The 27,144-nt window shown below is 48.0% G+C and overlaps 8 protein-coding genes and 1 non-coding gene across 9 annotated transcripts; 4 read left to right on the top strand and 5 right to left on the bottom strand.

Annotated features, from left to right (window-relative positions):
• Positions 1-660: 660 nt before the first annotated feature.
• Positions 661-1,794, bottom strand: V8C40DRAFT_268972 (D-isomer specific 2-hydroxyacid dehydrogenase family protein; the record flags this gene model as incomplete). Its single annotated transcript, XM_083220018.1, has 2 exons — positions 661-1,220; positions 1,281-1,794. The coding sequence occupies 2 exons, from the start codon at positions 1,792-1,794 to the stop codon at positions 661-663; spliced, it is 1,074 nt and encodes a 357-aa protein (XP_083069785.1).
• A 2,743-nt stretch (positions 1,795-4,537) lies between these two features.
• On the top strand, positions 4,538-6,589 carry V8C40DRAFT_253176 (cobalamin-independent methionine synthase II family protein). The gene is made up of 11 exons (XM_083217544.1): positions 4,538-4,756; positions 4,813-4,963; positions 5,022-5,045; positions 5,109-5,163; positions 5,218-5,276; positions 5,334-5,499; positions 5,564-5,630; positions 5,690-5,771; positions 5,823-6,057; positions 6,120-6,246; positions 6,314-6,589. Exons 1-11 carry the CDS (start codon positions 4,711-4,713, stop codon positions 6,442-6,444), a joined length of 1,143 nt encoding a protein of 380 aa, XP_083069784.1. The 5' UTR covers positions 4,538-4,710; the 3' UTR covers positions 6,445-6,589.
• Positions 6,590-6,805: 216 nt separating this feature from the next.
• V8C40DRAFT_281675 (uncharacterized protein) lies at positions 6,806-8,907 on the bottom strand (the record flags this gene model as incomplete). The annotated part of the gene is made up of 3 exons (XM_083221652.1): positions 8,037-8,907; positions 7,072-7,962; positions 6,806-6,925 (listed from the first exon to the last, which is right to left on the bottom strand). The coding sequence occupies exons 1-3, from the start codon at positions 8,688-8,690 to the stop codon at positions 6,806-6,808; spliced, it is 1,665 nt and encodes a 554-aa protein (XP_083069783.1). The 5' UTR covers positions 8,691-8,907.
• A 948-nt stretch (positions 8,908-9,855) lies between these two features.
• V8C40DRAFT_75280 (uncharacterized protein) lies at positions 9,856-13,154 on the top strand. The gene has a single exon (XM_083223393.1). It carries the CDS (start codon positions 10,204-10,206, stop codon positions 12,910-12,912), a length of 2,709 nt encoding a protein of 902 aa, XP_083069782.1. The 5' UTR covers positions 9,856-10,203; the 3' UTR covers positions 12,913-13,154.
• A 228-nt stretch (positions 13,155-13,382) lies between these two features.
• Positions 13,383-13,478, bottom strand: V8C40DRAFT_t172. The gene has a single exon. It is a non-coding gene; the product is annotated as a tRNA-Arg (tRNA).
• A 131-nt stretch (positions 13,479-13,609) lies between these two features.
• Positions 13,610-14,849, top strand: V8C40DRAFT_75216 (uncharacterized protein). The gene is made up of 3 exons (XM_083223392.1): positions 13,610-13,821; positions 13,893-14,096; positions 14,159-14,849. Exons 1-3 carry the CDS (start codon positions 13,738-13,740, stop codon positions 14,750-14,752), a joined length of 882 nt encoding a protein of 293 aa, XP_083069781.1. The 5' UTR covers positions 13,610-13,737; the 3' UTR covers positions 14,753-14,849.
• Positions 14,766-16,847, bottom strand: V8C40DRAFT_253172 (serine carboxypeptidase S28-domain-containing protein). The gene is made up of 4 exons (XM_083217543.1): positions 15,816-16,847; positions 15,649-15,757; positions 15,454-15,595; positions 14,766-15,385 (listed from the first exon to the last, which is right to left on the bottom strand). Exons 1-4 carry the CDS (start codon positions 16,710-16,712, stop codon positions 14,941-14,943), a joined length of 1,593 nt encoding a protein of 530 aa, XP_083069780.1. The 5' UTR covers positions 16,713-16,847; the 3' UTR covers positions 14,766-14,940.
• Positions 16,848-18,649: 1,802 nt separating this feature from the next.
• V8C40DRAFT_253167 (uncharacterized protein) lies at positions 18,650-20,808 on the bottom strand. Its single transcript, XM_083217542.1, has 7 exons — positions 20,632-20,808; positions 20,527-20,557; positions 20,338-20,475; positions 20,245-20,275; positions 20,169-20,188; positions 19,840-20,092; positions 18,650-19,750 (listed from the first exon to the last, which is right to left on the bottom strand). Exons 1-7 carry the CDS (start codon positions 20,754-20,756, stop codon positions 18,741-18,743), a joined length of 1,608 nt encoding a protein of 535 aa, XP_083069779.1. The 5' UTR covers positions 20,757-20,808; the 3' UTR covers positions 18,650-18,740.
• Positions 20,809-21,851: 1,043 nt separating this feature from the next.
• On the top strand, positions 21,852-24,911 carry V8C40DRAFT_253163 (amino acid/polyamine transporter I). Its single transcript, XM_083217541.1, has 16 exons — positions 21,852-22,195; positions 22,258-22,291; positions 22,374-22,443; positions 22,559-22,631; positions 22,699-22,727; positions 22,840-22,904; positions 22,960-23,031; positions 23,086-23,314; positions 23,369-23,397; positions 23,458-23,490; positions 23,546-23,570; positions 23,633-23,834; positions 23,905-23,982; positions 24,034-24,162; positions 24,220-24,446; positions 24,516-24,911. Exons 1-16 carry the CDS (start codon positions 22,101-22,103, stop codon positions 24,692-24,694), a joined length of 1,569 nt encoding a protein of 522 aa, XP_083069778.1. The 5' UTR covers positions 21,852-22,100; the 3' UTR covers positions 24,695-24,911.
• The last annotated feature ends 2,233 nt before the right edge of the window (positions 24,912-27,144 follow it).

Below are 27,144 nucleotides of genomic sequence, written 5' to 3'. Positions count from 1 at the left end.
AGTTGATTGGGGTAACTCCTGGCTCGTCCAGCTCATCTCTGCCCAAACCAGCATATATGCAATTTCCATCTTTGTAGCAGGATACCAATTCTCTTTTTATTGAAATCAGTAAAATGGTCCGGAATCGGCGGCATTTCCATTTGCTTTGCGTGGCCCAGCTTGTAAAAATGGAACTTTGACACCAACGACATGCACCTGATATCAATTACAAACTCTGAGCTAAACTACGCTCTAAGCAGGCATTGCTGCTGCAGTTAGGCTGGTGGGGGTCTCAAACTAGGAAATTGGCCATTTCCTAAGAGGTAGAAGCGTCTAATGTGGACGGCGCCACCAGCGTAGTGTAATATGATGAAGTCGGCATTTTGTTGATCGAGTCATCTCACTTGTATAAGCAGCTGAGAGTCTATTTTACAATTAAGTTCACCGCTTAAGTGATCTGAAGTGATATTATTTGTGCTGTGAATAAAGAGAGTTACAAGTCGTAATTGCTAGTTGGATTGGTCGAAGTGTCATGAGCTTTTGATGGTACCCTTCCCTCTACACTACCGCGGCCTCTATATACACCAAAAACTAGATTCATCCATGACAGTTTATTTGCAATTGGGTAGTCTTTCGTGATGATAGATCACTATCTGACCTATTATGCTTGCGTTCCCTTTGTCATACAACAATATTCTTCGGCTTTCCAGCACACCAATCTTCAACATTTTCCTTGTAGGCCCCCAAGTAGCCATCTATCGTTGCTCTTGCATACCATGCAACATGGGGTGTAACCAACAGATTTAATTCTTCCGCTTCATCTTGGCTGAGTTTGAGAATGGGGCTATCGCCTTCCTTCCAGTGATCGCCAGCACCAGAGGGCTCTTTCAAGAAGACATCAGTTGCGCACCCATCGATCACACCTCCTCTCAAAGCCTGAATGAGTGCTGGCTCATCGACAATTCCTCCACGTGAGACATTTATCAGGATCGTCTTTTGAGACATCATTTGAAACTCATCGTGAGATATGAGATTAAGCGTCCCTGGGTTGCGGGGCAGACATAAAACAAGCACGGTTGATCGACGTAGAACTTCCTCAAACGGTGTCCGAGTATTATGAACTTCTGTGCTCATCGTATCTCGTGTAGAAGCAGCTGTAACGGAGTCCGACACTGCGCCCTTCCGAGAAGCAATGAGAACAGTCATCCCGAGACCACGGCAAAGCTGAGCAACACGCTGACCTATATTTTGACAAGATGTTAGCCATCGCTCATGCTATACTCAATATGCCAAGTTCTTACCTATTGCTCCATAGCCGATAATGCCGACGGTTTCTTCTTTACATGATAATGGTAATTTGTTGTCCCTGGAGTTCAATCGGTTGGTGATTGTACCCCGTCTCACCCACTCATCTGTTCCCAAGATGACTTTTTGCATCAACAAAAGACGTCGGCGACAAGCAAAGTACATTGCTAGGACATGATTTGCAACGCTATCACCATTCGCGTCCGGTGCATTAAGGACCCTGATTCCTCTCTTTTTACACTCTTGTTTATCGATGCTATCAGTCCCGGATGCCAATGCTGCGATCAAACGAAGGTTTGGAGTTTTGGTTGCCGAGAGAGTTGAAGCATCAAGACGTGTAAGTGTAAGGGCAATTATAGTTGCATCTTTCACAGCCTCCTGAATGTCATCATTTGAAGTAAGTTGTGTCTCGCAGACTTTCAACTCGTAGGTGTGTGGCGGTGGCAAGTTGAGTAGATTCGGGGGGATAGGGACGTGCCAAGCGTCTAGAGCGACAATTTTGTGATGCATTTTGCGAATTGAACCAAAAAGACGGGAAAACATTGAGTTGTCTACAATGGCAGCACAAGTAAAGATAGATTTGCTGGCTGCAATTTATTCTTGTGAGACTGATAGTCTGATGCGCCCTTAGCGACATAGGGAGTGGATCAAATCATCAAAGGGCTCTTACTTTGCCATGTTTGGCTTGGTCGGCTGCAAGATCTCACAGCCTGCGTCAGTTGGAGCGGGAGTTCAAGATAACAACCGAGTTCGCTCAGACTTCGGTCCAATAACCATTCTTTATTCCCGCCATAAAGACGTCATTGGGATGAATCCTCACTTTGCAGATAATCCTCCCCGCTAAACCCCACATATACCCATTTAGGAATATGCATGGTTTCTCATTTGAGATGAGTTGCTTGATGAGTTTGGACTTTTGTCTCTTATAGTGAAGTTGGTACTGCCATCCAGAACTTCAGTTGCTTGCTACAGCTGCTCTTTCTAGTTTTTCAATAAATTTTTTGTTTTATCTTTTGGTTCAACGGCATGCTATGGATCGAGACATTATAAGTTAACTAGATAGCTAATAAGAGCACAAAGGAAAACTGATCAGAATCCAAGAGTGCTTACACTGACTCTTAGCTTTGAAGCCAGAAGGCTAGATCATGGATAAAATTACCTTTGGTTTCATGCAAATGTTATCCTTACTTACGTGAAGTACCAAAAGATTATCCTCGAATTTCCTGAGTCTAGAGATTCAGGTGGATAGAAGTTCATACGCGAACTCCGACATCGGTTAGTCGATATAAGGGAAAATAAAGGCATCACGATCACACTACATAATCACCTGAATGGAAAATGATTCGTCATTGTCAATTGCGAATAAAATTAATAATTCACAACATGTTGTGGTGGGCTATGCTTGTAACTGTAGTCCCACGTGCTTTCAAGACCAAGCAAACGTTACTGCGAGATCCACGTATAAAATACAAAAGGGTTGCAGGCCTTCAGTCTTTGGGAATATCGGGGTATACAAGAATAAATCGCGGTTTATTTAAGCATAACATGTCTTCCAGAAAGCTCATCATCGTTATTAGCGCTACTAGCTACCAGGGCGGTTCTGTGGTGAATACGTTTTTATCCAAGCTCGGCCGGCGTGTTCGTGCCCCCCACCTACAATACGTTAAGCACCAAGGCTCAAGATGTAGCCACTGGTGGAGTTGAAGTTGTCTGTGCGAATATAGACGATTTGTCAACTCCTACACCAGCTTTTGATGCACCAGAGTAGGGGGAAAAAACCTGAGCTTAGGGATGCAGAGGTTGCTACCTATCCTATGACTTACAATAGTGCTACAAACTAACGTAAAGAAAACAAGATTGCACCTTCGAAGGAAGGGACGATTGACAAATTGATTAAAACAGGAGGGTCACCTCAACTCAGCTGCTCAACCATGAGCCACCAAGGTGGAATCGCAACTGTTGGAGCGAACCTTCAACGACGATTGGATATATAATTTACTTCATCCCACTCTTTCAGACTATCTAAGTAGCCAGTCGTTGGTACAGTATGAAGACGGAGTCCAGGCCGCATTCTGTATGCCAAAAGTGCACAGCTGCTAGCGATCAGATCTGTGAACATCGAGCGAGATATAGTATCAAAAGACACTAAGCTCAGAGAGATTACATTCACTCTCTGAGGTTGCTTAAACTAATAGGATGTGCTAATTCACTTCAGCTACAACAGCAGCGTATAAAGTTCCCTTTTATGTGTGACCGGACTATCGTCGAATGCATCTACTCCCTACCCGCGTTGAATTGAGAAACCGACCTCAAGCATTGGTTAGCTCTTAGGCTGAAAGCCCCGATGCCAGGGAAAAACTTTCCAAGACCAGCGCTATAACCAATAGTAGATACGAGGAGTGAGAGCTAATTTTTAAAAGATATGATAAGTCACATAGGTAGGTACCAAGGTGGAAGAAACTGAGCGATATTATATCCAGCTTATACGAGATTTAGGCAGAACAGTATATACCTAAGACAGCGTGGGACATAAAACAGAATAACGCATAGGACAGAATTGTATATGGACTGATGGTGCGGCATCCTCCCCATCTGTACTGATCATGGACAGCAGTGAAAAAGATGTTCCCTTCCTATTATGAGCGAGTTGAGTTCCTAACTCCCGGAAATAATGCGGATTTGCAATACTGCGGATACTCACAAGGCCATTGATACACGAGGGTTAATATTAGCGGTGACTGTTACTCATATCTTTGTACAATAGACTGAATTGAAAACCCCGTTGAACTCCACAACTATGCGCTAATTCGGTTCAAGCACTTGGTATCTTTGTTAGGGATAATCAAGAGTTGCAGAAGCACTGACTATTGGTCAATCAATTGCCAAGCTGACATGTCACAACCCCACGCTGCATCGGTGGATATTCCGTGAGTAAAGCTCTTGTCCACACAAGTTCCTACCGCAAAACCACATGCTCTATCATCTTTTCTTTTCATCTGGAATTCTCAACATATTTAGGCAAGACATCTCTGCAGCTGAAGATCTCCCGTTGACTAGGCAAACTTAATTTGTCTGTTGTGCTCACGAACTCACCTCTTGGCGGGCCTAAAGCATATTTACTTTTCCGGACTTTTCCATAGCAGAACAAATTAGTGTCAACTAATGACAAGCTCATTCGTCTCTCTTGTGCCACAAAATGGATCCTATCTGCAACTCATCCCCGAGACAAATTCCCACCCTGGCAAGATCTGACGTTGCTGATGCGGGGTTGGATCAACCTGTCAAAATATTCGGCGGTTATAAAATGTCGGAGATCTGCTAAATTCCACGCGTTTTTCGCGTTTACCACCGATATTTACTCTTTTTAAATACGCAAAAACTGTCATTGTGATTTCTTGCTGAAAGGACAAAAAATTGTACAGCAAAATGCCTATTCCAACCGAAGTCGTTGGCTCATTGCCTCGCCCAACCTGTAAGACATTCTGAGTGTTTTGTCTCGAAGTAGGATTTGACTAACCAGAGAAATAGACCTACAACAGGCTTTCGCCGAGTATGACGCTGGAAAAATTACCCACGAAGCCCTTGTTGCAGCCCAGGACAAGGCCGCCAAAGACTCTGTAGAGAGGATGGAGGCCGCTGGAGAAACCTACGTAACGGACGGAGAGCAGCGTGCCAGCTCGTGAGTTGAAAAAGCATCCATCTCATCAATTGGGAGAGTTACTGATGTGAGATTTTAGTTTCGCAACATATCCAATTGTGGAGTGAGTATTGGCGACATGCGAACTTGCTCACAAAATAGTGTTTCTTACAAGATATGATTACAGGACTCTCAAGGGCGCAGGTCTGCCTAGCAACTTTGCCGCCGATGGCCAATTCTTTGTAGGGTCCTCTGGAAGTTGAATAGCAGAACATGACTGATGTCTGGTTCTGCAGGCTATTTTTGATGATGGTCACCACCGCCAGCTACCTCGTCTCGTGAAAGGACCTTTCAAGTGCGTTTGCCTTGTATGTCCAATGCAAATGAAGCTCTGCTAACAAGTCTGACCCAGATACGCGACCTATGCGTGGCAGAATCTCAAACAGTCCAAACCCTATGCCTCTCATCCAATGAAGCAGGCCGTCATTGCGCCGAGCATGATGTATCTTCTATATCCCCTCCAAAGCGAACTCGAAGGTTACACCCGCGAGGAGTTCATCAAAGACTTGGTTAATGAGGTAAGCCAGCAAAACAGAGCCTTTCCACTTCTCATGATGCAAAATACTAAAACATCATATGTAGTGCGAAAAAGATATTAGAGGATGCTTTGAAACAGGTGCAAAGAGAGTCTCAATTGACTTCACAGAAGGTACAAACGCTCTTATTGCTCAATAGTGGCCAAACGACTGACATTATACTATCTATTAGGTCGCCTCGCTTTGAAGCACGACCCTAGGAATCCTTGGACAAACGCCGAGCTTCTCGAAACATTCGTCAAATTGATCAACCAGTATGTATACATGAGAGAGAAAATGCAAGAGGCTTTCTGACACAAATACAGAGTCCTTGGTCGCTTCACTCCCGAAGAACGAGTCAACATTGGGCTACACACCTGCCCCGGTGGCGATTGCGACTCTGTGCACTCAATGGATGTCGATTACAGCAAGCTACTACCGTCACTTTTCCAGATCCATGCGGGTTACTTTTTGATCGAGCTCTCATCTGAGAAGAATAAAGAGGCTGTGTATAAGTCGATTGGGCAACATATTCGCAGGGATGCCAACGGTATCAAGCAGGTAAATTATTTGTGCCCTCAAATGACAAATGCAATGACCTGGCACTGAAACTCTTAAACTAGGTTGCCTTCATTGGAGTCATCAACACTCTCAATCCTGCTATAGAAGACCCAGAGCAAATTGCTGAGCAGTTGGTGCTTGCAAGCAAATACATTCCTGTTGATCAACTAGGAGCAACAGATGATTGCGGTAAGACTCATCTTGATGTAGAAATGCATCTTTGCTTACACTCGACTAACATGGATTGATGTTATAGGCTTCTCCCCCTTCTCTATCGATGATAAGCCTAGCCATGGTAGTCCAGATTTTGCCAGAGACATTGCCTTCCAAAAGATCTCGAGTCGTGTTAAAGGCGCCAAGCTGGCCAGCGAGAGATTAGGCGTATAGCTGTAGGTCCAGAGGTGCATGATGGAATTAATGATATATAAGCCTCAACAGCTCCCTGGCTTTCGGCCTTTTTGCAATTTCAACAGTGCAAGTTTAGATGTCTCAAAAGATCCGGTATTATGATTGAATGAAATTCTTGAAAACCATCCAAAATGTCCATTTCCCTACTGTGTGCTTATTCCCGGTTCCCTGTCGTGACTCTATCGGTCATCTACAACTAGCTACAGCCTCATCATACCGTATTCTGTTAACATCCATCTCTCGGTACTAAGATTGTTTCTGTTTTAATATAGTATTTCTTCACAAAAAAGTAAATGACTTAATCCTATAATGTACTAGGCAGCTGTTTTGCATAACTGACCTATGGTGTAAGACGGTCAACCTTCATCTGTTTGATGTTCCTGATCGCTTGGCTGCCTCGGCCTTCTGACGACAGCAAAAGCTTGAGAAATTCGGATTGAGAATGCTCTCTCAACCCCGACTAGAAGCCAATAAGTGATTGGTCAGCATCAAGTAAACGATGAGGTCGTTTTGCGTATTACATATATAATGCAAAGAGAATAACTCACAGATGAGAAGGTAAACGTATTTCGAAACCACCGGCGCCCAAACTAACGCCGAAATCACCTGTCCGATTGGCCAGTCGTTCATCTCGTCGAAACTACCAACATCGTCCCAAATTTCAAACAACATGAAGAAGTTCGACCACAAATGCACGACAATGATAATCTCAAAAGCAAAAAGAAACGTGTCGGTGAAGAAACGACCCAGTTGCATCACATATAGCAGCATCAAAGACTCTGTTCCAGAGACTCTCTCTGCATGATTCCTCAGCCATAGAGTTCCTGCAGCTTCTTTCCATATTTTCTTGGCCCAAAGAAGACATAATCCTGTGAAGCACATTTTCATAACAAATCTAGGCGTGAATTCGTATAGCGTTCCAATAAAGTAGGGACCGTCACAAAGGTCATCCAAACTAGCGAATCCGCCGCATTTCACGTTATCGCCGTCCGCAGACATGCGGTAGATGGTGTCAATATCCATGTTTTCCAATATTGAAGCCGTAGAAGCCACGTAGGACATGATAAAAACCGTAGTGCATAACGCAAATGAGTAAAGGGAGTCTAGTTGTAACTGATAGAGCGTTACTTGGTTCAAGAGAAGAGTTAGAGCCGCAATGATGGTAAGGCAGTTCATGGTAGTGCGACTGCGTATTACACCGCTCCAGTCGTCTGTCCCAAAATCCTCAGTTGGTCGAATATTAGCGTAGATAAGGGCGATTTGGATGGCAAGGATGAAGAAGCACTGGGCTTCCTGCATTTCGATGACGAATACGGTAGTCGAGTGTTTAAGGCGCTTTGCCAAACGAGAGCGTTGAAAGGTGATGAAGGAGTAGATTTTCCCCCCATAGATTGTCAACCTCGCTAGCGCATCAATGCTGCGTGCGATATGAAGGATGCGAATGCATGCCCAAGCATAGAAGACGAGCAAAATTAAGACGAAATATGAAACAATCACCTGGGTGTTACAGTTAGCCATCTTGAAAATACTTGTGAAAGGTATGATACACTTGTAGGACGAAGTTGACTCACACCGGGCCCAGCAAGATCAGTATCATTTTGGGATTCAGTTTTAAAGCGGCAAACTTGATAAATATAGGTACCCCAACGACGCAAGTCTGGAGAGTGGGATGAGTTGGCGAAAGTCGAGAAGTTTCTGAATGATTCATATTGTGGCCAACTCTCACCCGCACAGTCATGAAACCTTTTCAAAACTCCAACAGCATCAAAATCGGTTAGACTAGTGACTGCTAGATGATCTAAGGCCTTGGCCGTATCGCCAATAGTATTTGTGTCATTGAAATGGTGATGATGTGGCTTGTTTATCGCCATGTTTGCCAGAGTCAAACAATTCCACCGCGTCTGCCAGTCCTGAAAAAGTAACTTGACATCTCCACAGGCCGCTGTGCAGTTTACTTCATCCGTCAGGGAGTTTTTACAGCCACCTGCGTATAGATTGAGAATAGAAGGGTATGGCAAGATTCCAGAATCATCGTTGGAATTTACTGTCGTGCCTAGAACGAGGCGGTTCGTGGTCGGTAGTTTATTCAAGCCACTTTGCACGTATAAGAATCTATTACTTGTAGCGTACCATTCCCAGACGCGGTCGCTATCGGTCTGAAAGGATTGATTAAGAAGGAATTTAGAATCTGGGAAAATGGTAACCAGTCCATCATATTGCTCCATTTTACCGAGTTACTAAAGAGGAGTTCTCTGGGAAAACATTCGTTGAAACTCAGGTGGAGGATGAACGATGCCATAAGCTGTAGAAGAAATGTTTATGGGAGAGAAATTTGACCGCCAGACATCATATGTATATATAATGCATAGAAAAGGGGTCAAAGCGTACTGAGATGGAAGAAATCTGCTTCCGTGTCTCAGTTATCGATGATTTTATTGGACGTTTGTATGCTTGTCTCGGAGCCGGTCCAAAGAAGGCCAACGATCCCTACTTGTGAGGCAACTATGGAGTAAAATGGCGCTGGTTGGGTCCATTGGCATCGTATAAATACAAATATGTCGAGAGTTGTCTTGATAGTAGACGATGTAGAGTGACACAGGCTGCCAGGTTAGGGAATTTCACAGGATTTCTAGTTCAGAGAAGGCTCAGCCGTCCATGTTAGACCAATGTGGGCACATTGAGCAAAGTTTTGATAGGCAAGCCTCTTTATTTGTCTCGCTTCACTTGGGCGATTTAAGAAGGATCCGGGCAAGAGGCATTACCTCCCTTGGAATAAATTATCACGAGTGAGGCTAGGACAAGTTTAAGACCTGAGTGATTGTTGGTGTCGTGGTAGGACTTGTGTACATAATTCACCTGGTCATGCTGTAGCTGTAGCTGGAGGTACAGGTAGGTACCTATATCTAAGCTCTCTAGACTCCCTCACAGCCAAGTCACTGAAGGAGCTGTGGCTGTGCCGAGAGTTTTGCGGATAAAGTATCCGTTAGGTACGAGCCTCGTATGGAGAATACACCACAAAGCTGCATGGGATTCCAAGCTTTTGCACATGTGGCGCCCACTTGATTGATCAAATACTACTCGTCATTTTATCCATAAGTTACAATCTCTCCATTCAGCCTCGTCTCGTATTCCCTGGAGAGGTACTCAAGCACACAAATACACAAGTACACAAACAAAAGTACACACGGGGAATCGCCACTTCAGCCCCTCCGTCCGATGCCGTGCATTGCGTGGCTGATGATTCCTGGTGCGTCACTCCCAGTGCCCGCTATACCGCAATCAGCAGGCATACGTACTTCGTCTACGGTACCACGGCAGCCCATCCACGCGTGCACCGCCACAGCTGGTCCCCAAAGTTCCCCAAGATACCCGCATCATGTCACTGTGCCTGTCGACGCCTCTTTGCTCTTGACTTTCCACTCGACACCCAAACAAACAAGAATTCTCTCTCTTATCCAGCTTGATTCCAAATACTTGCAATTAATTGCATCTCCCATCATCATCTCCCAGCGGTGTTTGTTTGTTTTGCTCCTCCGCCATCATGCGCTGATGTTCTTGATCGCCGATTCAGTGACGACATCTCAAATCTCCCCACCCGATTCCATCTTCATCTTGATTCCTACAATCGACGGCTTGGCCTCTCCTTACGATCGCTTATTGATTCACAAACAAACCGGCATAGCTTGAAGAATACGAAATTAAGCTTCTTCCCTTCCGTTAGATTCATCTCCATCAAGCATGTATATCCATCAGCCTCCCAGCAACGCCGAAGCTGCTCCGCACAGATCGCAACAGCCCGCGAGCAACGACTGGACGGACGAGCAGACAGCGGGTGCTTGGGAAGATGTGGCTTCTCAGCGCCCAGCCGGTGCGACAGAAAACTCGATCCCTCGACAATATGTCCCTGCGTCACTGCGGCCTGGTGGAGGTGCGGAAGTGGCCTTCGGCTCGCCGGATGACGAAGACAGCGTGTGGAACGAGGCTCGAAACCTGCCGTTAGACCTGAATCTACCTGACCAGGTCCCCGATGCTCTCCGGTCGGGCGCACACCGGGCAGAGACGAATCCATTCTTGAAGAAACAGACCTCCTCCCAGACACCCTCGGAGACAAATCTCCAAGCTCCTCCAATCACGCTGCAGCCGCCAACCGCCTCGCTGTCCAACTTGAGCCTGGAAGAGACAAGCATTCAGAACCCATGGCAGCCGCCCATTGGTACTCAGTCTCCTCTGCATGGAACTGAGTTGCCCATTGCAATCTCACCTGGCGGGTCAGAAATTGATCCCTGGGCTCGTTTCACACCAGAGCCACCCGCCAAAGAGCCCATCTCCCCCAAGTCTGCGGATCTCATCTCTCTGCACTCTAGAGGCTCAGCCTGGGATGATGAGTTCCCGAGCGAACATGGCAATCCAGCCTCCCCACCACAGAATGCCGCAATACCAGATGACCTCATGCGTGAGCAGCAAGTCTGGGACGACTTGGGCTCATTGGATCCAGTCAAGGGCAAGGGCAAGGCATCCGACATTCCCGCGGCACAAGCGGCCCCGATAGACGATTGGAGCCTGATAGACTCAGAGCCTTCGAGCTCACCACAGAGACAGCCGCAGGAAGACTCCTCGACAGATGCGCTTGACGAAAAGCCGGCCTTGCCTCCCCGGCTTTCGGGAAGTCGTGTGCGATGGACACCGTCACGTCCGCCAGTTGACGGCAAAGCCGAGACGTACCAAGTCAAGAATATCCGATGGCATGATCCCAGCGCCTCCAACAATCCCCGCGTATCTCCCATATTGATCCAGAATGAGAATGGCCCTTGCCCATTGGTCGCTTTGGTCAATGCACTTACTTTAACGACGCCCGAGGAGATTGGTGAGACTGCGCTGGTGCAGGTCTTGCGCTCACGAGAGCAAGTCAGCTTGAGCCTACTGCTAGATGCTGTTTTCGATGAACTCATGTCTCCTCGGAGAACATCGTCAGAAGATTCGCTACCAGACGTCTCAGAGCTCTACTCATTCCTCCAGAGTCTCCACACCGGCATGAATGTCAACCCGCGATTCATCCCCACTCCGGAGGTGATCGCTGCATACGAGCATACTTCACTCACGGAGCTCCATCCTCTTGAGCGACGAAAGTACATACCCGGAACTTTTGAGAACACGGCCGAGATGGGCCTCTATGCCACCTTTTCCATCCCCTTGATCCATGGATGGTTGCCGCCACATGACGATGTCGTCTGTGCTTCCATGGAAAGGCACGCTGCCTCTTACGAGGACGTACAGAATCTACTCTTCCGTGAGGAGGAGTTGGAAGACAAACTAGCTACATCCGAGGAGGGTCTGACAGAAGCAGAGCAGGATCTATACCAAGACATCATCACCATCAAGATATTCCTCAACGAGTCAGCTACACAACTGACGCCCTGGGGTATCGAAGTGATTGCAAAGGCAATGCGACCGGGCACATTTGCCATTCTCTTCCGCAATGATCACTTCTCAACACTGTATTGCCACCCACACACCCGGCAACTCCTCACGCTTGTGACAGACGCCGGTTTCCGAAGTCATGATGAAATTGTGTGGGAAAGCCTGCTTGATGTCAATGGCGAATTGAACCAATTCCTTTCTGGTGATTTCCGGCTAGTAAGCGGCAATGCGACAACTGGATCGAGCACTGGAGCTGGCGATTACGGAACAGACCAAGGCGGTGGCACTTGGACGACCGTCAGCAACAAGCGTGGCAAGACGAAGGAGGCTCCGCATCAAGAGGAAGTAGGTCAGCCAAGCTCTACCACCGAACAAGAAGATAGAGACTTGGCTCTCGCCCTGCAGCTGCAAGAGGAAGAGGATCAGAAACACCGTGAGGAGCAGGCACGCCGGAAGCGTGAACGGACGCTGTCGGAGCAATACATTGAGCAAGCTCATTTGCCCATACCCGTCAGCCGCCCTGGTGGAGGTAACGCTGGAGTCAACAACGGCCCAAGGCGCAACTCTGCAGCAACAGCTAGCGGTAGCCAATCCCTTGCCTCGCCGCGACGGACCTCCAACAGCATCAACACGAATGTAAACAGCAGCGTAAATGTGGCCTCTGCTCCTGCTTCTGCTTCACAACGCTCTCTGCCCAACTCGGGATCGGTGTCACAGCAAGTTCGGCCTCTTGTCCCACCTCGCAGACAGGGTGTGAATCGACCCCCTGATAACTCGGATGAGCCGCCGCCGCCCTCGTATGAACAGGCTGCCCAGGTTCCCGCATACGTCCCTCCTCCAGGGCACCCCAATCACCACGAAAGCAGCCCGGCAAGCAGACAAGTATCCCGATCGAGCGTGAGCACTGGACCGCCTGCTTCTGCAGCCCGAGGCCGCCGACCTGGAGCCTCGGTCCCAGCAGGCCGAAGACCAGCGGCAGTGCCTGCTTCAGCTTCAAGCAGATCGGACAGAGACTGTGTGGTAATGTGATTTTGAGATGATGAGAATGAGGTATTCATGAATAAAGTTGGGGCATTTCTCATGCCAGGAATGGCGTTTTTATTGATGGGCAGGCGGGCATTTTCCTTGCAGGCGTTGATTTTGGCCGTGATGATTGTATGACGGTCGCTCTTTTCCTCTCATCCTTAAGAAGAATTATATTTCATAGTTTTACCAAGTATTTTTATATGTTTTTCTATGATGATATACATACTATCAATCATCAAGTTGCCATTGTCATATATCGTCTTAGAAACTACCTATTCCATCTCTCGGCACGGCTTGAATAGTATTCCCAATCATGGTCAACCACTGGAATCTCTACCACACGGACAAGCGCCTTTGTTTCCAAATGTGCTATAGACGAGGTCACAACTTTCATCCAATTAAACAAAAAGTAAAATTCCCATTGCATGATGTATATCAATGCAAAAGAGGGCAAAAAAATTGCAATGGCGATTCGATGTACCAGGGACTCGAACCCTGAGCCTTAGTCTGGATCTCCCTGTTGCGGGTAGCAATAGGAGGACTACGCGCTACCATTGCGCCAGCACACCATGCAGTTATCGGGGCTACTTTTATTGTAGCTTATATGAGTATATCAACAGCATTAGGAAGGTGGTGGTGGGCGGCAGAAATCGGCATTGTCTCGTCACTGCACTGTTGATTGTTGACATCATTGAGCTGCAGCCACTCAGATTGTGGCTTTTTGGTTACGATTCGGTGCTAATAAAGTGTGTCTTGTGTGAGATCCATGATTTGATATTCTTACATGAATACTATTATTATTTGGAGTTTGAGTCAACAAGATTCACCATGTCGCTGATTGAGGGATTGTTTCCGCCTTCACGGGAGAATTATGAGCTTCTCCTGCGTTGCTGGCAGATTGGCTATCCCATTGTAAGTGTCACGTATCACGACATGGACGATGAGAATAGGAATTCACATACTAATTCGAGAGGAAATGACAGATTGGATCGATGCAATGGATCATCAAATGGTACGGCATGGGCAAGACGTCTGTGAGCAGCATATTCAATCTCCCCGGTCGCTTCGCCTGGATGACGATGGAGTGTCCCGGATTCTTGACGCTGCTCTACGTTATGAACACGTTGCCGCAGAAGGCTGGAATCGATGACTTGCCGTGGCAGAATCGCGTCCTTGGTGGACTATTCGTATGTTCTCCTCAATGATTCTTTAAGAGAGAGTATACGTGTATGCTAACACGCAGCTCTAGGTCATCCACTACTCTTACCGAGCTGTCCTCTTCCCCCTCATCCAACCATCCATGTCCCCCATCCACGTCGGCGTCTGGGCCCTCGCCATAGGCTTCCAGCTATGCAACGCCCTCTGCATCTCCTCCTGGCTATCCGCCTACGGCCCAACCACCGCCGAAGCCTGGTCCTCCGTGTCATCCATCCCGCAGTTCATCATCGGCATCGGCATCTTCTATCTCGGCCTCTCATCAAACTTCTTCCACGACGAGGAGCTGCGCGAGATCCGTCGTCGCGAGCAAAAACGTCAGGAACGCCTCCGGAAGCAGGCCGGCGACAAGAGCGGCAACAACGCGGCCGGCGTGGAAAAGCACTACCAGATTCCGCAGGTGGGATTGTTTCGGTACATGCTGTATCCGCATTATTTCTCCGAGTGGGTTGAGTGGCTTGGGTTCTACATGGCTGCTGGTTGGGGATGTGCTCCAGCAAGGGCGTTTCTCGTGAATGAGATTTTCTCGATGCTGCCGAGGGCGGTAAACGGGAAGAAATGGTACATTGAGAGGTTTGGGGAGGAGAAGATTGGCAAGAAGTGGGCAGTCATTCCAGGTGTTTGGTGATGCTGAGATGAGTGCACATCTTTGTATAGGAACTTGTGACCTAGCCATGCTCTTTGCTAATGTTAGACACGGCATGTACATACGAATAGAAAGTACACTGTGAATTTACATCAATTCATTGGGTAATCATTATCAATATATCTGAGGTTTTATCCAAAGTCCTCAAGATCCTTTATCATACACATCGTTTAATAATGCGGCTTGCCCTTCTCCGTATAAAACTCCTTCGCCCACGCAACAATATTCGCAACCTCGGCATCAAACACCGCCTTCACACCCTCATTCGCAGCCGCGTTCCTCACCAACAAATCTCCGCAGTGCGCCGCTCCAGGAACGATATGCACGGGATGCTGGGCCGTCGACGGCAGCGGGCCACCAGGACGGTTCGTAGCCATGACCGTCGCGGGTCTCCAGGGATCGAACTCTCCGGCGGTCCACTGCAGACGGTGAGTGTTGACGTTGAACCATCCGCCGGTGACGTGGTTGACCTTGTCGGTGGTGGCGCCCTTTGCGATGCCGTAGGTGTATTTGCCCTCGCGGGGGAAGAAGAGCTCGCATTGGCGCTCGAAGTAGGGCTCGTTGACGGTGCGGGAGACGAGGTTGCCCTGGCCGCGGACCTGCCACCACTTGAAGCTGTTGATGGTGTTAGCATTTATATGCTCTCTTTATACAATACAATGTTTGGTTGCCATTGAACTTACGGCTCGTTGCAGAGGAACCAGTTCCACTGACGGTTGGCAGTGTTCTCAACAGTGAGATCGGTGAACAGGGGGCTCGATGCGTTGTATGTGTTGTAGCAAGACGTGTCGTTGGGGTTGGACCAGTATCCATAACCGGCACAAGCTAATCGATTGTCAGATCTCATCCGAAAAGATTCTCCGAGGGCTAAAACTCACATCCGGGCAAGCTCTGAGTGGTGAACCACTTGGAGTATCCAGCCAAAGCCTTGGTCAGACCAACTCCCCTGGCTCCGGGAACAGGGCTAGTGCTGCCAGGCCATTGGTTCTGTTGTCAAACTATCAGTAAAAATGTACTTCAGACAAACCAGGTCTATTTTACTTACCTCGACATAGTCGCACATCTCAAGCAGAGGGTTGACGGCATCCGAGAACAGCACGCTCTGCCAAGTATATAATCCGTTGTTCAAGGCAGCGCCAAAGTCAGCATCCTCAAGGTCAGCCAATCCAAACTGAGTCTTCAAGTCATGCTTGGCCTTCTCGCTGTGTCCCTGAAGCACCTGGTCCACGTGCTGGATGACCTGGGCATAGTCCGAAGAGCAGTTCTTGGGCATCGCCAGCTTAACCTGCTCAAAGTATCGCCACAGCTCGCCGACGGCCTCGACGACGGGGCTGGAGCACGAGTAGGCCCAAAAGGTTCCGGGAGCAAGATCCTGCACCCAGGCCGTGAGGGCACCGCTGTAAGAGCAGCCGACGAGGACCCAGGGAGCCTTCTCGGGAGTGCTGGTTCGGTTCTGGTCGAAAGGAAGGACGACGTTTTCGGCAAAGTAGACGAGATCCTTGACCGACTGCTCGAGAGTGAGGTACTGCATGTTCTCAGTGGAGAGGGTGTCATAAGGCGAGCTCTGTCCCCAGTAGCGGTGCTCAATGATCAAGGCACCGGCACCGAGTTCCTGAGCAGCGACACCAGGAAGAGTCACGTTAGTCGTGTATCTCTCGTAGCCATCCAGAGCGCTCTCATTGGGTCCCATCAGAATAACGGGGCCTCCAGGCTTGTAGAACTCGCCGTTCCAGGCATATCTCTGCTGAAAGGTGCCCAGCTCAGGGTGGTCATGGTCGATGAGCTGCTCAAAGAAGGCGTGTTGAGGCCCAGTGGCGTCAGCCTGGGTGAAGGACTTGATGGCCGGGACTTCGGGCTTGCGAGGTCGCATCTCCAGGTTCACGAGGGCAGAAGCAGTTCCCGCGAGCATAAGAAGCTCGACGATGGAAGTGGAGGACCGCATCTTGACGGATTTGGTCTAAGAGGGCACCTTGGACTCAAACTCTCTCTCTCTCCTCTCAAGAAAGCAGACGTCCAAGGACGCGACTTATATACCCATTCCTCCCCTCTGTTCAATTCTCTAATTCCGGCTGTTCCCCACAGATCCTTGAAGAACTATTGTATTCGCAAGGTAACATCACACAAGTGCCCGCCTAGCTACTCTTGTCAACAGGTAAAAAGTTCCGCATCATGGACCCTGTTCCTAGGCGGCACGACAGGTACAGATCCCTGACCTGACGCCTTTTTTGGCCCGCCAGGTTTTTGTCACCAATAACAAAGAGTTCTGCTTCGGCTTCCTGCCGAGAGGAGAACAATGCCGGCATCCCATCTCCCGCTCAATCACCAAACTTGGCATTACAGATCAGCCATTTGCAGAACAATGGCGAAATCGTATTGGTCAGATTGCGAAGGGAGGTTCTTTTTTCACAGCCCCAGAAAACAAAGGATCCTGTAGAAACCCCCAGCCAAAGGCTCTACGAGGAATAGGCCCGTCCTGCCTAAAGCCCAGTACGTACGAGTAAGCCCGCATCAACCTATCCGGCGGAACAAAGAGCCCTTCCTAGACAAACAAAATGGACTTGGACTTTTGCCATTTCTCCATCATACAGCAAAATACCCCTGGTCCATCGCATTAGCTGCCGGTCTCCGTGAATCCAATTCAAAAGATCCCCGTGTCGCCGCTCGCCAACTCTATCTGCCCTTTGCCACTTTCAGGCGACCTTCCCGATAGGGCATGAGGCTAGCCAGGGGGTCGGCCCATGCCGGAGGCTTTTGTTAGTGAGTGAGCCGCCATTCTGTGTGAATGCAGTATGGAAAAATGCCTGCCGGCGGAATTGCCTTTGTTGGAGGGCAAGCATGGCAAGGACTTTTGGATCGGCGGAGGGAAAACAAATGATTCTCTCCGGGTGGACCGGTGGGTTGTTGTTCAAGATTGGTTCTGAGAGGCTATTAATACTGGCCCCCATCTCCGATCACAATCTGCGATGACTTGTTCTAACTGTTCGTATGGGCTGTTCAATTGACAGCTTTTGTTACAGCCTTTTATTTACCGGCTACATACTCCGTAGATTAATTTGGATCGGCGGCTCACTTTCCCCATATTCCTTCGTGCAGCCAACCGTCTTGGCGGATTCGGCCACCCATCTCTCCGAGGCGGGATTGTTTGCCTGACTTTAGAGAATTCGTGTTTAACTAATGGCGGTCTGTGTCGACGTATAGATTGCAGCCAGAGGAGAGCTTCTCTCTGAAGCCTCAGAAGCCTCTCAAGCCTCTCAAGCCTCTGCATGAAGATGCATGTCCTTTTTGTGCGACACAGGATATAATTACCTGGCCTTTGGAACAAGGCTCTGCTACCCTTCTTTCTGTAATATGTGCCTCGTGGGAGTATGCAGGCTGTCGACTGGGATCAATGATGCGTACCAAGTAGTCGACTGCACCCATTTGATGCTCAGTCTGCCGTGCTCCTTCGTATATTCAACATTTACATGCAGTCATGTTGTTAAACTCATTTTATTGACTATATATCAACTACTGCGTTCCACGAGCCGGGAATGCGCATCTGGGCTAGCCAAGCCCCTCGTACGACCTGGCGCTGTGTTCAATTATTAGATTGCTGTGACTCGGAGGTTCTTAGATTGAGAGCTTGTGTAATAGTCTATACGAACGTCTAGAAAAGGCTATTGAACTCAATGCCATAGTATAACCTGCCAATTCAGTGCCAATTGACATAATTGATGCATTAAAGCCTTACTGGAGTTGGGGGCGGACGGTAACATGATCCAATAAATATTAGTTGAAGGACAGATACTCGCTTTACCAATACATATCACGCGTCCAATCACTTCAATAGACACCATTGTCAAGCAGATAAGCACATTTATCACTCGTCGTATTACAAACTCCAATATATGACCTCGATCAATTAAAATATTTGTGATGTTACTGTTATACAAAGCCTCGCTCTCATGCATCAACGCGAGCCTCGCCAAGCTCAATCATCTCCACTCTCATAGAGACTGCTCACGGCCCATCCGTTCAACAAAGTATACTGACTCAAAGGCGACGTCCCCGTCAACGGGTCATAATGTTTCCTCTCTCCGCAAAGCCTATCATTTCCATATTGCACACATGGTCTGCCTTGCAACAGTGCCGCAACTTGTGCACCTGCCTCACGACCTTCAAACCAAGCTCCATGAAGAAACCCAAAATACTCGGCACTGGTAGCCTCACCAGCAAACCACAGTCGTCCAGTATTAGCTCGGAGATTCTGGTGAGCTAGTAATGAAGTACCTGCTGGCCAATTTGAGTAGCTTCCGAAAGACCACGGCTCAGAGGCCCAACGGGGATACGTGAACGCAATGGGTTCCGGGATAGTGACATTGGGGAACATCTGGCGAAGAACCTCCATGGCCTCTGCTTTGGTCTCTTCGTCCGTCTGCTGTTCGATACGGTAAGACTCGTCACCAATGACGGTTGCAAAAATAATGTTGGAGCCCGGCATGAAGCCTTCAGTCGAGAGGGACTGCCAAACAGGATAATAGCCCCGCGTAGTAGGCGAAGCATACAAAAAGTACTGCGTATCCTCCGGCCAAAAGGTCTCGTTAAACTGCAAAAAGACCTTGGTATACGTGCCCATGGCGAAATTCTGGATTGCATCTTGCTTCCACCCTGGCAGCTGCGGCGAGAAGCCAATCGCATTGCTCTGAAGCACACCTAGCGAAAAGGTCGAAATGGCGTAATCCGCAGATACGCAACTACCATCGTGATTGTGCACTGTGACACCGTGATCGGAGTAGGTGATGTTTGTGATGCGAGTATTGAGGAGCAGGCGGGTATCGTTCTTGGTGAGAAATGTGGAAGCTTCGCCGTCAATGATGGCACTGTAACCGCGTGGGTCAATCACAAAGTTGTTGGCATCGCTGAACTGGTTGAATGTGAGGTTGCTGCCTGCAACACCAAAGATGAAGGATGATTCTTCGGGTGGGAAAGCAGCCTCCCAATCTGGGACATTGTCAGCATACGCATACACCACAAACCAGCATCTCACATATCGATGTGCAATAACCAGATTATTCTTGTTGGAAACTCACCCCAGTTCCACCACTCAGCGGCCTGTTTCTTCATATCGCCATGTTTGGGATTCCATCCTGCAGTGGATAGACCAGCACGCATGGTCTGATCCTGCAAATTCTGTACAAGCAAACGTCCGGCCTTTGCGGCAGCTTTGTCATATGCAGTTCCATATTCATCGATGAGACCGGAAAAGTCTGTGAAACCCGTTTCATCGTAAGTCAAGATGGAGTCATAATCCGAGTAGGTATTGGCGAGATGGTATTTTTTGGCCTACATGTGATGTTAGCGAGGCAAAGTTCCAAACAGATCCAGATTATTTCAAGGCCAGTTCAAGAACATCACTTACTAGAGTATACACGGGATTCTCTATACATTGTTAGCGACGAATTGTGTTGTAGAGACATGGATCACGAGCCACTTACCTGGGCCTCCAGGATTTCCGAGACCTTGTATCTAAAGATTCACATCAGCACTTCGTCTTATCAACAAAAGACATGTTTTAGGACGACACGTACCCAATTGCATCCATATTCGATGACATACGGGCTCCCATCTGACTTTTTGCCAAAGTCGCCATGCCACGCCCGTCCACCAATTCGATCATTGTACTCAATAATGACAAAATCTGACACCGAGGCATTATGTAGAGCTTGCTTCATAGATAGTTAGTTCTGTAGAGCGTGGTAGCTAATGATAAGACTTACAGCAGCGGTGATGCCTGCCATTCCTGCACCTCTGCAAACATGTAAGCGACATTCTCCAAGACTATGACATTCAACTCGTTGAGTCTCAAAGATACAGGTACTCACAAAATTGCCACAGACGTCTTCCTACATGTTTGGTCGTTATTGCTGCTAACTGGTGCGGCAGTAGCAGATGGAATCCATCCCGCAAGCACTGCAACCACACCGATTTTAAAGTTATTTGGTGCCATTGTTGTATACTCCGAAGTTTCTAACTACCTAAATATCTCAGGATCTACGACATGTTCAAGGTAGCATTATATAGACCAACTATCGTCTCCCAATGGTTCTCCAACCTCGTATCTACTCCTCACGGCATACTATCAGGTCAATAATTAAACAATGATTCCGCATTTATGCACGTCTAGCATGGTTTCTGCATAGACAAAGCGAGCATCATAGCATATACATCAACAAGCATGTGGCAGCTGAATACAAAACGAGGCAATATCCACCACCTCGTGCCGGAGGGCCGCGGCACCATTGACGAACTCAGCGATCGCCTTCTCCATCTGGCCTGTCAATGCAACATCGCCGAACAAGGCGTGGAGTCTCGTGCACATCGGAGTACCCGCTCGTATCTATAAAGAACCACTTACGTTTCCACTTCCACTTGATCTCACCCGCCCTTATCTAATTGATTGCTTTAGCGCCCATAACGCCAGTTCATTGAGAAGGCTGGAGAGCCTGATATAGATCCGGCGACATGATACCTAAAAAGGCCATAATCTGAGAGCCGAGGCTGGGAAGGCTGGAAACTTGGCTCTCCTCTCGCGCCCTTTCAAGACAAATAAACAAGCCTAGCCATATAAACCCACCCCAACTAAGGAAGAACCGGCAATCAACCAAAGTCAACGTCGGCGCTCTCCGTTTCATCTTTCATCTGTATTGCCATTAACTAGCCTATTCGAGCCAGCTTATCGACTTCCCCGCATCTTGTGTGAGCGGGGAGGCTCCAAAAGCGTCTCCACGCCTTTTGTGTTAAACGGCTTACATGGGTCTCACAAGCTGTTAGCTGATACTGTAGTTACCGTTATTATCTTATGGATACCCAGCCTCATGCGAGATTGCCGTTTATCAATTAGCTCCTCCAATGGCACATGCTGCTACCATTGAAATCTCCCCCTTGACCGTCTATCTGCGCGTCTCTCTAACTTATTGCCTCTCCCGGTACTAGTAACAGAACCCGAGGCTGCTAAGGCTGCCTCCGCACGCCGAGTTCGGTGCTCACCCCCATGCCGATCCAAGGAAACCAGATATCGTATTCCGTGCTTGACTCGCTCAAAGACAATGAAATGTGACCCAGTTTACGATGACGGCGTGGTTCGAGTTGGCCGATGCAAGGTAGCACTGCGTATCTCATCAGGTCATTCCACGCCTTTATAATAATAAAATAGCAAGTTCCCGTTTTCACACGCTTACTGGCTGCTTCTTTTTCTCCCTTCCCACCAACTCCCCGATGCAGATGCTGTGTGTCGCATCGTCATCTCCAAATAAGCATACCGGATGAGAGACATCCACCACAGCCGTACACAATGAGCGAAGAATATACAAAACACGAGAATAGCGATGACGCTCAGCTGGCGGCCATGGGCCACCAGCCCGAGCTGAATCGCAACTTTTCCACTTTGTAAGCCAAGCCAAGCCAAGGCTGTGACAAAGAGGCGATCAACCCAGCTCACACGTATTTAGATCGATGCTGGGACTAGCATTTGCAGTGTTAAATGTAAGTACCTAACATATAGCATGTTACAAGAAAGTTGCCAGAAAAAGAAAAGATTCACATAAGACTAACCTCTTCTCCTCAGTCATGGACCGCCCTCTCTGCAAGTCTTTCCCTCAGCTTAACCTCCGGAGGTAGTACCGGAGTTGTCTGGGGTCAGTTACCAATCCCTTATGCAGCTGCGTTCGCACAAGCGTTTTTCACATGCATCCCCTAGCCCCGTATTGCCTTGTCTTGGCTAACATGCATGTGTGCGTTGCGATGTAACAGGCCTGGTCACGGCAGGCATATGTAACCTTTGCATCGCCGCGTCTCTAGCCGAGTTCCTGTCGGCTTACCCAACGTAAGTTTTCAGATGGATCAAGAATCACATGCTTGGATGCCTTTTATTAACGGTGGTGACAATCTAGTGCTGGTGGACAGTACCACTGGGTTGCAGGTATGAATGTCTTGTCCTTATACCTGATGCATATGAAATGCTAACTAACATGCAACAGCAAGTATGACTTCACACTTGGTACATACCATCCATTCATTCTAACAGCATATAGTCTCTTGGCCTAAATGGGTACCAGTCCTGTCATGGGTAACGGGCTGGGTCAACGTTGCCGGCTGGGTATAATCACTCACCCATTCATCAACGACATCAATCTCTAACAGCATACATCCAGGTCGCCCTCGTCGCCACAAATGCTCTATTATCCAGCCAGCTCATTCTTGGTATCATCTCCGCCACGCATCCTGTACATACTTCCCCTCCCTCATTAATCGACAGAGTATTCTTACACTCTTTCTAGGACTACTCACCCCAGCGCTGGCACCAGTTCCTCATCTACATCGGCTTCACTCTCGCCTCATTCGTCATCAACGCCTTTCTCAACTCTTTCCTGCCTCTCCTTTACCGCGGCGCCTTTATTTGGTCCATTGGCGGCTTCGTTCTCGTTTCAATCACGGTGCTTGCCTGTGCATCGCCTGATTATAACACGGCGTATTTCGTATTTCGCGAGTTTATCAACGAGACAGGATGTAGGTTCTCTCTTCACCTGCTGTTACTCATAATCATGCTAATGACAAGATTAGGGCCTGATGGAATCGCCTGGCTGCTTGGCGTGCGTACATGTACTCAACCGTGAAGAAGATGAAGAGTTGCTAACATACATGTAACTCAGCTCCTCCAAGGAGGTCTTGGTGTCACTGCTTTTGTATGTCAATTTTCAACCCTTCCAGCCCAACATCACGATAGCTAACTATTTCCAGGACGCCGTCGCCCACATGATTGAAGGTGAAACCCCTTTCACAAGTACCATCAGACCCCTGGCTCTCAAATACTAATTATCCAACCAGAAATCCCCAACGCCGCCCTGGAAGGCCCCAAGATCATGGTCATCTGCGTCGGCATCGGCACCTTCACCGGCGCCATCTTCCTCATCGTCCTGCTCTTCGTCGCCGGCAACATCGACGAGGTCATCAGCTCGGCGGCAGGACCTCTGCTGCAGATCTTGATCCACGCCACGAGCAACACTGCAGGTGCCATCTGCCTTCTCATGTTCGTACTTCTCAGTGCCAGAGAGACCGTGATTTTGGTTTGAATGCAAGAGACTGACTGTGTAATAAAGGCTTCCGTTGGTGTGCCTGATTTTCGCCACATTTAGTGTCATGACGACAAGCAGCCGCATGATTTTCGCATTCGCCCGGTATGCTTCCCATGTACTGTATCAGAATAGAAACACAGCTAACTTCTCCAGTGACGGCGGTCTTCCCGCCTCCAAATTCTTCGCTCGCGTGCACCCCAAGCTCGGACTCCCACTAAATGCCCTCATTCTCACCTCTGTGGTCGTCATCATCTTCGGCCTCATCTTCCTAGGTTCATCGAGGTAAGCATATCATCACCACAATGAAACCCCAAGCTGTTCCTTAGCTAACCATACCAGTGCCTTCAACGCCATCATCTCTGCCTCCGTCGTCACGCTCGATCTCTCCTACGGCCTCCCCATTGCTGTAAACTGCCTCCAAGGACGCCGAAAGTTGCCTGAGCGGAAGTGGGTTCTGCCCAGCTGGTTTGGCTGGACGGCGGATATTATCTCGCTGTCGTACATTGCGCTCACCACGGTTCTCTTCGTGTTCCCTCCAGTCCTGCCTGTTACTGGTAGCAACATGAGTACGTCGTATCCCGATTTCGACTGTAGTTACAACTTTAAATCTTTCGTATGCTAACACTTTGTCACAGACTACTGCATCGTCGCGTTTGCCATCATTATCGCCATCTCTCTCTTCCAGTGGATCATTGACGGCCGCAAGAACTTTACAGGTCCCCGAGTCAATCTTGTCAGTGGGCAGGTAATGGGAGAAAACGTCACAGAAATCACCAGTGTGGAGGAGGTGTCGGGTGGAAATAAGGAAGCGTAGTTGTCGAGGAATCCAGTGGATTTTCAGCATCTTTGCCAGAAGATGTATCCAGCTGATGAAAGAAGGATGAGTTGTTCTATTTTAGAAGAGAAAAGAAATAAAGAATAAAAGCATTGGCTAGGTACATCATAGAGTGCACGGTGCAACTGTCTTCATCAACTCGCGTTTGTAGCTCAAAGCAGTCATGTCCTGCTGCTATTAATACAAGATTCTCCCCAATCAATGTATCAGCCTGAAAAGTTCTCTGTGAACACTTGACACATGTTCAAAAGGCCTTTCAGATAAATTTTCCCTGAACGGTAGGAGTGCGGTGCCCGGTACTGCGAATTAGGGGGCCACATCACAGCCTTTGACATGGATACATGTACAGTATTTCGCTTCTTGTCACTGTAATACATAGATAGGTACCTTAAAGTTTACACTCCAAGTCAATACTATATAACAAAGACTCAAATTGCAAAACATTTGAACAGTAATGATGCATCTTGATGCCCTTCCTCCTCGTTCGATTGCTTTGTCTCCCGCCAGCTGTCAACCAAACTATGTCTCCAAAGCTCTTCATCACAGCCCCGTTTGCTTTTATTTTATTTTATTTTTCAAGTCACTTTTTACACAAATCGGTCAGTGGGCCACTCTGGTCAAGTATTAAACTTTTTCTATTCTCCTTTAAATCTTTTCCCATAAATTTATCGGTGGGTGATTCTGAACAAGCCTTATACTTTTCCAATCTTGCTCCCCTTTTTGCTATCCCTCTGTCTGCTCGTCTATAAATCTTTTTTTTTCCCAAGATTCCTTCTTCTTCAGAGCTCTCGACAGAATACTTTTCTCCGCCTTTCAACTTTTTTAAATTAACATCAACACTCTAACCATCACCTTCGTCTTTGCCATTACCAGCATCGTTTTCTTTCTTCGTCATCACCGCAACAATTCTTATCAGCCACGATGGAAAACGCAGCTTCGTCACCCCCCACGCCCGTGGAACATCCTCCAAGTCCTCCCAAGGAGCCCCGTCCATGGAGGTGGAAGTGCCATGAATGCAATTGTCGGCATCGCCTTTCCTGCACTCGGCGATGCCTAAACTGCGGCCACACGCTCTGCTTTGCCTACGAAGGAGACTCAAAAAAGACTCTGGGATGTATTGTATCCTTTGATTATAGCCAATGGATAAAGTACATCAGATGGCGCCGCCGAATGCAAGAGCAGAGGGCCTTCAATACGGAGGACCAACAAGCCAACCCCCCCGCTGAACAGACAGAAGATTTAGAGGCAGATGAGCCACAAAACACGGTCAAGAAACTCAATTTAAGGACTATGCTGCGGAACGGCACATACAGCTGCTTCGACCATTGCATCTTCCCAGGCTACTGCGTCCGAAAGCTGAGAGGAATGGAACAAGAACAAGCCTCATCTTGGGCACCACCAACGCGATCATCAGCGAGGACAAAGCTAAAAGTCCCAAATTTGGGCAAAAAAAATAAGCTAAGCAAAACAATGCCGAGGAGGCATAGACCAAGAGGACGTCGTCGCGGCTTCCAGAAGAAGCCGTCTCCCCTAAGCCAAGTGTGGCAGCTCGAAAGCGATTCTTAGGTAGATGGAAGAAATTACGAACATCAAGGGAGTAGGTGTGAAGGACGATCCCGAAATGGGAAATGAAGAGTCAAAGGTAGATGGATATGTTAATTTGAAGATAGACAACTGTCCCAATATCCTCTTCACCCACTCAGAACCCAATTCACTGCAGCATTACTTCAGAACCCTAGCCCTACCTCGAGAAAATATAAACACTCCCCCAATACTCTCCCGAAAACTCTCCCACAACCTCACATCTACATACCGTACCTCAAAGACCCCGAACCAAAGTCCAAACCTCACACCATCAGAAACACAGCCAAGCAAGAACAACAGCGAAGGTCGCTGTAGGCGACAACAGAGAAGATGCCTCGCGACGTGAACCGAATTCTCAACCTGGCGAGGCCGTACTCGGATGTCAGACTGGATTTCCCAAATGAGCTGGAATCCAAGAGTTCAGAGGTCTGGCGATTCTATGTAGAATAACATACGAAAATGTACATCTTTTTGGGGCTGTCGGCTCAGGTCGCCATCCCATCTCATCATCAGTATCAGCTGCATTTTCGGATGAGCTTCATCCTTGGTAGCTCACTTGCCTACTCGTATAGATTCTGTACAATTAAGTCCCTGTTATGCATAATGTGAGCTCAGCATGGTTCACATCCACATTCCTTGTCGTTCCCGTTCGTGATTCTGTCAACAAAGTACCTCTTAACCGATCACTTCGTGTATCAATCAGTAAGACCGATCGACCAACGCGAATATACGCATCGAGTACTAGGTAGCAATACTTGAACTTAGAATATCTTGAGCAAATGCGACATGTAACATCGAGTATTTTATTCTCTTTTTTCTTCTTTCTAGGTGAATTCTGCAGTGAA

The sequence above is a fragment of the Trichoderma camerunense genome (assembly GCF_050948025.1).
Source record: "Trichoderma camerunense strain CBS 138272 chromosome Unknown V8C40scaffold_17, whole genome shotgun sequence".
In the NCBI taxonomy this organism is placed as follows: domain Eukaryota; kingdom Fungi; phylum Ascomycota; class Sordariomycetes; order Hypocreales; family Hypocreaceae; genus Trichoderma; species Trichoderma camerunense.
The sequence above is the reverse complement of the archived record's forward strand: the minus strand, read 5'-3'. Positions and strand labels throughout refer to the sequence as shown.

Coding starts and splice junctions, on each gene's coding strand:
- V8C40DRAFT_253176 (XM_083217544.1), top strand. CDS start 4,711: ATGCCTATTCCAACCGAAGTCGTTGGCTCATTGCCTCGCCCAACCT. Junction 5,277..5,333: donor CTCGTGAAAGGACCTTTCAA/GTGCGTTTGCCT, acceptor AGTCTGACCCAG/ATACGCGACCTATGCGTGGC. Junction 6,058..6,119: donor ATGCCAACGGTATCAAGCAG/GTAAATTATTTG, acceptor CTCTTAAACTAG/GTTGCCTTCATTGGAGTCAT.
- V8C40DRAFT_75280 (XM_083223393.1), top strand. CDS start 10,204: ATGTATATCCATCAGCCTCCCAGCAACGCCGAAGCTGCTCCGCACAGA.
- V8C40DRAFT_75216 (XM_083223392.1), top strand. CDS start 13,738: ATGTCGCTGATTGAGGGATTGTTTCCGCCTTCACGGGAGAATTATGAG. Junction 13,822..13,892: donor GGCAGATTGGCTATCCCATT/GTAAGTGTCACG, acceptor AGGAAATGACAG/ATTGGATCGATGCAATGGAT. Junction 14,097..14,158: donor GCGTCCTTGGTGGACTATTC/GTATGTTCTCCT, acceptor ACGCAGCTCTAG/GTCATCCACTACTCTTACCG.
- V8C40DRAFT_253172 (XM_083217543.1), bottom strand. CDS start 16,712: ATGCGGTCCTCCACTTCCATCGTCGAGCTTCTTATGCTCGCGGGAACT. Junction 15,758..15,815: donor AGATGTGCGACTATGTCGAG/GTAAGTAAAATA, acceptor GTTTGACAACAG/AACCAATGGCCTGGCAGCAC. Junction 15,596..15,648: donor CACTCAGAGCTTGCCCGGAT/GTGAGTTTTAGC, acceptor ACAATCGATTAG/CTTGTGCCGGTTATGGATAC.
- V8C40DRAFT_253167 (XM_083217542.1), bottom strand. CDS start 20,756: ATGGCACCAAATAACTTTAAAATCGGTGTGGTTGCAGTGCTTGCGGGA. Junction 20,276..20,337: donor TCGAATATGGATGCAATTGG/GTACGTGTCGTC, acceptor GTGAATCTTTAG/ATACAAGGTCTCGGAAATCC. Junction 20,189..20,244: donor CGGAAATCCTGGAGGCCCAG/GTAAGTGGCTCG, acceptor AACAATGTATAG/AGAATCCCGTGTATACTCTA.
- V8C40DRAFT_253163 (XM_083217541.1), top strand. CDS start 22,101: ATGAGCGAAGAATATACAAAACACGAGAATAGCGATGACGCTCAGCTG. Junction 23,315..23,368: donor GTTTATCAACGAGACAGGAT/GTAGGTTCTCTC, acceptor TGACAAGATTAG/GGCCTGATGGAATCGCCTGG. Junction 23,398..23,457: donor GAATCGCCTGGCTGCTTGGC/GTGCGTACATGT, acceptor CATGTAACTCAG/CTCCTCCAAGGAGGTCTTGG.